The 6232-nt window shown below is 52.3% G+C and overlaps 1 protein-coding gene across 1 annotated transcript in view; it reads left to right on the forward strand.

Annotated features, from left to right (window-relative positions):
• Positions 1 to 5899, forward strand: part of LOC135805035 (uncharacterized) — a 6567-nt gene extending 668 nt beyond the window's left edge. Inside the window, exons 1-2 of the mRNA XM_065319021.1 lie at positions 1 to 180; positions 5102 to 5899. The exon at positions 1 to 180 is cut by the window's left edge and continues 668 nt beyond it. Of these exons, the coding sequence (XP_065175093.1) occupies positions 1 to 180; positions 5102 to 5462 (541 nt within the window). The 3' untranslated portion in view covers positions 5463 to 5899. The remainder of the gene's footprint in view (positions 181 to 5101) is intronic.
• Positions 5900 to 6232: the final 333 nt, after the last annotated feature.

A 6232-nucleotide genomic window follows, 5' to 3' on the forward strand; every position in this document is an offset into this window, starting at 1 on the left:
CGCCGCCGGCAACGCGGATGGATGGGAGCAAAGTACGAACAGTGCCAACCAGCCAGATAGGGACGTGACTGGTCCAACCCTGATTGATGTGACGTTGAAAACAATGTACTCGGACAGCGATCGTGAGGTAGTGATGAAACGACGTGTACCGGAGACCACTGCTATCCGTGAACTAAAAAGGTGAATTCTGAGACAGTGTACCTTAGTGACACACACACACACACACACACACACACACACACACACACACACACACACACACACACACACACACACACACACACACACACACACACACCTTTGTGATATCGGCGATATCAACAGTTCATGCACTCAAAGTCTCTCTCTCTTAACTACGATCACAATCAATGCTACGACACAGTCGCAGACTTTCACAGTTGAACTCGGGGTCGAGAGAGCCTAACTCTCGGGAACGTACTTCTCTTGGTCTGAATCACGGAAAGGCAAAGAATGATTGTGAACACTAGCAATTTATAGAGGAAGTTAGCTATCGGGGAGATCGATAAAACAGCGCAGCGGAGCAGGGAGAAGGATCGCTAGATCGAGATGGACAGCGTAGAGTACGGAATAGCTAGCCGGAGAACAGCGGGCTTTGCGGCAGAAAGATCGAGACTACGGGAAAAGACAGCGAGAACTAGCGGAAAGAATATCGAAGAGAAACAATGGAAACGTTATGTTTAGGTAGCGAATGAAGAAAGAGAAAGAGACGCCAGCGGTGTAACGGAATCCATAACTAATTGCTAAAGCAAGGGAGACAGTGTAGGAAAAGTGATATCTATTATTATGTGTGTGGACCAGACAGAGTGGCGGCAGGAGGAAGAATAAAATCTGTGAAGCATTCAGGCTATTGACTGTGGTGTGCAAAAAGCGTGTCTATCAGGCCGGCGTACAGGTTTCTATAGATGACAGGTCATGCATGCAAAGTGTCACGTGCTCCTACGCTACGGTGCGCCAATACTACACCACACCTTGTTTTCTTGAGAACACGCCCTCGTGTTCAAAGTATACAGGTAGTAAACATGAAAGAAAAATGAAGCAGGGAAAACAATATAGATAAGGGTGTCTTACGATGACGTTTAAAATGATCTTACAATTTATGGTTGTCTATAGCGGTGAGGTCGCTGGAGTGCATTCCGAGGCCGGAGGTTATAGCGAGGCGGCGGGCCAGCCAGCGGTACGGGTAGGTCGTCATCGCAGGTCGGGTTAATCTGGGCCGTATACTGTGCAGGAGCGACTGGCACTTCAGGCGGCCGAATATACGGCTTGAGGCGGTTTACGTGGACCGTCAGCCGTTGGCCCTTGCTGGCGTCTTCGATGGTGGCAGTGACAGAGTCCAGCACCTTACGGACAACGAACGGGCCGGACCAGTAGCTGTGTAGTTTGGGCGACTTTCCTTTCGGGACGACGGGCGAGAAGACGGACACTTCAGCACCGACCTGGAGACGTGGCTTTGTGTGGACGGTGCCGTCATAACCAATGTGGGTAGCATGAACAGGCAGGGCATCCGCCGGGGCAGATGACTCGGGATCAACAGAGCAAGGGCTAACAGTAGCTACCCAAGTGCCTTTCTGAAGAGTGACAGAGGCCTGGTGTGTACTAGCAGCACGGAGCGGAACAGGCTCAGCGAGGGGACCCGAAACAACACTGTAAGTAGCGGATATGTCAAACACCTCATGAAGGTCAGGGCGGGGCTCAAGAAGAAAGTCACCGGTGGGAAGTGGTGCATCACAAGCAACAGGAAGAATGACTTGGGAAAAGGGCTGAATGCAAATACTCTCCGTTAAGCGGACACGACAGTTAGCGGGGAAGGGAGGTGGGGTATTGTTATCAAGGCGACAGGCATTGTTTGAAGCAGGCACAGGCTCAAAGGTAAGTCGACGGTTACTAGTGTCCAAGATACAGGCATGCAAATCAAGGAAATCCAACCCTAGGACAAGTTCTGGCTGGATATCAGCAACAAGGACGTCATGACGGAATGCACGGCCACCAACAGTAACAGACACAGACAGCTTACCCAACACAGAGACAGGGGAGCCATTAACGGATTGAAGTCGTGGAAGGGAAGACTTGCTCAAGGATAGGTGATCCGGCAGCCGAGAATACAACTGCATACTGACCATGGATACCGCAGAACCTGTGTCAATAAGAGCTACAGCAGACACATCCTCTGCAGAGGCAGGTACAGAGAATGAGGAGGCAGCATTGACAGAGGTAACAGGCACAGGTGGTTGTACAGTCGGCAAGGAACACAAACCAGAAATCTCAGAGACAAGAGTAGACAAGGGAAGGCGGAAGGCCTGAGGATTCGACCGGTACACACACCACAGAACGGGAGGACAACACAACAGCCAAGGAAACAAAATGCAGAAATGGATGCAACCCAGTGCAAACAGAGCGATGGCAACGAAGTCAAGAATATATACAAAATCACATCGGTCACTAACCGGAGCCCAAAAGGAGAAGACGGCTGGCGAACGTGGGCTCACCGTCGCAGCTGGCGCCAGTTTAACGGCTGGGAAGCCTGGCGTTGAGGAGCAGAGCGGCAGTCCCGGGCCAAATGACCGTCTCGCCCGCAGTTCCAGCACGATGTAGAAGGGCGAGGGCTGGGCGGCATGCGGCGGGGTGATGGCTCGTCACGCCGATGGTAGCCCGTGTCCCTGGTAGATCGGCGGGCAAGCTCCGTCTGGACAGACTGCAGTGCGGCCACGGTCTCCGCCAGGGCCTTCACTTGGTCGGCTAGAGCGTCCCTGGTCGAAGATGGCTGCGCGGAACACGCGGGCAACGTTGGCGGGCGCTCCTCCGGGGCAGTCTCCGCGCGTTGGATTGCCTGATGTTGCATCGCGGCCCGAAGAGCGTCGTCTAGCGTGGCGGGGTTCAGCTCGCGGACCCGGATCCGCATGGCACGCGAATCCAGGCCCTGGACGAACTGGTCCTTTGCGAGGACATCCAAATCAGCAGGCTGCATGGCTGGGTAGGCAAGGCGTGCAGAGTGTCTTACGTTCTCGCAGAAGGAGCCCAGTGGTTGCTCCTTGGACTGGTGTGAGCCCTTGAAATTGGCGCGGTGTAGGTCCACGCGCTGGGCAGGCGCGAAACGGTCCTGGAGCGCCTGAATGAGAGCAGCGACTGGGCCCTGTCGGGTGGCCTGGGGCAGCGACTGGTAATAAAGCTGAGCCTCGTCGTTCAATGATATTGCCATGAACTGACTCTGCTCGGCGGGCGTCCAGGCATTGATGGTAGCCACTTGCTGAAAGTGGTTGAGCCACGTCGGCCAGCTGTCCGACAGCGAACCAGCAAATTTGTTTGGCATAATAGCGTGAGGAGGCACACGCGGGACGGCGGCAGGCGCAGCAGCAGCAGCACCAGCAGGAGCAGGTTGAGCCATGGTGACCGGAGCGCAGGTGGTGAACGAGATTCAGGACAAGAGGAACGAGGACCGCTAAGTGGACAGAGAAGCAAGCAAGTAGCGACCGAGACAGCAAGAGGACTAAAGAAGAAAGCACGTAGAGGACGAACCACCGCTGGCACCAGTGTGATATCGGCGATATCAACAGTTCATGCACTCAAAGTCTCTCTCTCTAAACTACGATCACAATCAATGCTACGACACAGTCGCAGACTTTCACAGTTGAACTCGGGGTCGAGAGAGCCTAACTCTCGGGAACGTACTTCTCTTGGTCTGAATCACGGAAAGGCAAAGAATGATTGTGAACACTAGCAATTTATAGAGGAAGTTAGCTATCGGGGAGATCGATAAAACAGCGCAGCGGAGCAGGGAGAAGGATCGCTAGATCGAGATGGACAGCGTAGAGTACGGAATAGCTAGCCGGAGAACAGCGGGCTTTGCGGCAGAAAGATCGAGACTACGGGAAAAGACAGCGAGAACTAGCGGAAAGAATATCGAAGAGAAACAATGGAAACGTTATGTTTAGGTAGCGAATGAAGAAAGAGAAAGAGACGCCAGCGGTGTAACGGAATCCATAACTAATTGCTAAAGCAAGGGAGACAGTGTAGGAAAAGTGATATCTATTATTATGTGTGTGGACCAGACAGAGTGGCGGCAGGAGGAAGAATAAAATCTGTGAAGCATTCAGGCTATTGACTGTGGTGTGCAAAAAGCGTGTCTATCAGGCCGGCGTACAGGTTTCTATAGATGACAGGTCATGCATGCAAAGTGTCACGTGCTCCTACGCTACGGTGCGCCAATACTACACCTTGACCTTGATCTTGCCCATTGCGTACGCAATGATAGCGAATGTCGGAAAGTTCAAGTGAGAACACGAGCGCAGAACTTGGCATGTCGTTTCAGGTCTCCTGGTCGACGAAATGGGCGTCCACAGACACATAGAAGAGGATCAGGAGCGGGCCGTGGCGGTGGGGTGCTACTCGCAACTCGTCTCCAGCCGGGACGATCTTGGCAACTCTCAAGCCAGGTGGTCACGCCGAGGTCCGCCAGGTCAGTCGACACCACATCTCGCCACCTCTTCTTCGGGCCGTGACGAGGACGGGGGGCAGGCAGCTCGCCGAACAGCAATTGCTTCGGTGCGCGTGAGTCGTCCATCCTGCCGACGTGACCCAGCCAACGAAGCCGGTGGCGACGGATGATACGGGTGATATCAGGGTCAACACCGAATGTAGCTGCTAATGTGGCCGTTGAGATCCGATCATCCCACTGTTGACGACGACCGATACCCACAATGGACCGAACACACACACACACACACACACATAATCACACACACACAGTCACACACACACACACACACACACACACACACACACACACACACACACACACAGCTTGGAAGAGGGTGCGTCATGAAACCAACCGATAAAACTTGTGATCTTGACAGACTGGGTTTGAGCTCTTAGCATATGAGATTGTGTAAACTTAACATTATTTCTTGCAGGTGTTCGGGTGCACGTATCCTAGCATTATATTTATGGATGTATGCCTTATGTATTGTCGGACACAGCTCAGTCGGGGTGTGGACATAGCGTTCGTAGTCTCCCTGTTGTAAATGTGTCCCATTTCCAATTTTTATCCATCCAACTACGCACTCTTGTCTTCTCTGCTGCACAGCCTGTTGTTCGGTGAGGAGCAGGAGGAGATGCGGCGTATCAGGTTTGTCTTGCAAGGCCGTGAGCTGTCGGACAGCGCAACCTTGGCAACGTGCGACTACCAGCGTGGCACGGTGCTCAACGTCGTAATTGGTGTACCTAACACGGAGCAGAGAGACCAGCACGCCAGGTCTCAGGCAGGTAGGCCTGGCGGCGGTGAGACTCAAGAGTTCGATATCGCTGTACTCTTCCCTTACATCCTGACGGCCGTCTGCAGTGCGGGCTGGCTGTTGGTGTTTCTGCAGCCTAGCATGGCCTTGACGCCGATGTTTGCAGGTGGACTTGCACTACTTACAGCCGTGGCAGGGTTTGCCTGGAGATAGCAGCAGCCGCAGTTAAAAGCTGCTTCTGAAGCAACACTGATTTGACAGTAGTCACAGTACAGTATTATTGTACTGTGCATACGCCCATGTCACTGAAGTCATGCAGCTTGGTGCAACATGTAAATGCTGCCGACCTGGAAATAAGACTATTGAGTACAGTGAAGTCACTGAACACTGATGAACGAGAACAAGAAAGCCGTGAGTATTTTTTTCAAGGCAAGAATGAATAGTACTGTGTTGGTGACGTTCCATTGGAACTCCTTGATAAATTCATCTCGATCACAGATTCTTTGAAGTATCGGACTACCGTTAATAGTGTCAAACTATTGTCGTCTACAAGAAAAGTGCTCTCTCACAGGGGACAGCCTAATGTAAGAAATCCTCTGTAAACAACAGGAAGCTTGAGTGACAAGCTTCCCGTCGTTTACACCCATCTATACTACTGCAATGTACAGTTGCGCTCACTGAAACCCGACCCGAAGTGCAAAACTGACGTCCTGGACCAGTTCCGATTACATCACTGTACTCATTCATGTACCGTAAAGTCGCGGATAAAAGCCGGGTTTGCATACAAGCACATCGCGGATAGAAGCCTGAAAATCAAACGGGTCACTGTATATTATAAGCCTGTCGCGCGTAGAAGCCTGGCTTCTATGCAAGCGCGGATCGGGTAGGTCAAGAGTGCATGCGCTATGTACAGTGCGTAGTAAAACTGCCTGGCAAAAATATCAGTGGTGCATATAAGCATGGTTTGCATACAAGCCTGGTTT

Source organism: Sycon ciliatum, chromosome 1, assembly GCF_964019385.1.
Source record: "Sycon ciliatum chromosome 1, ocSycCili1.1, whole genome shotgun sequence".
In the NCBI taxonomy this organism is placed as follows: Eukaryota; Metazoa; Porifera; class Calcarea; order Leucosolenida; family Sycettidae; genus Sycon; species Sycon ciliatum.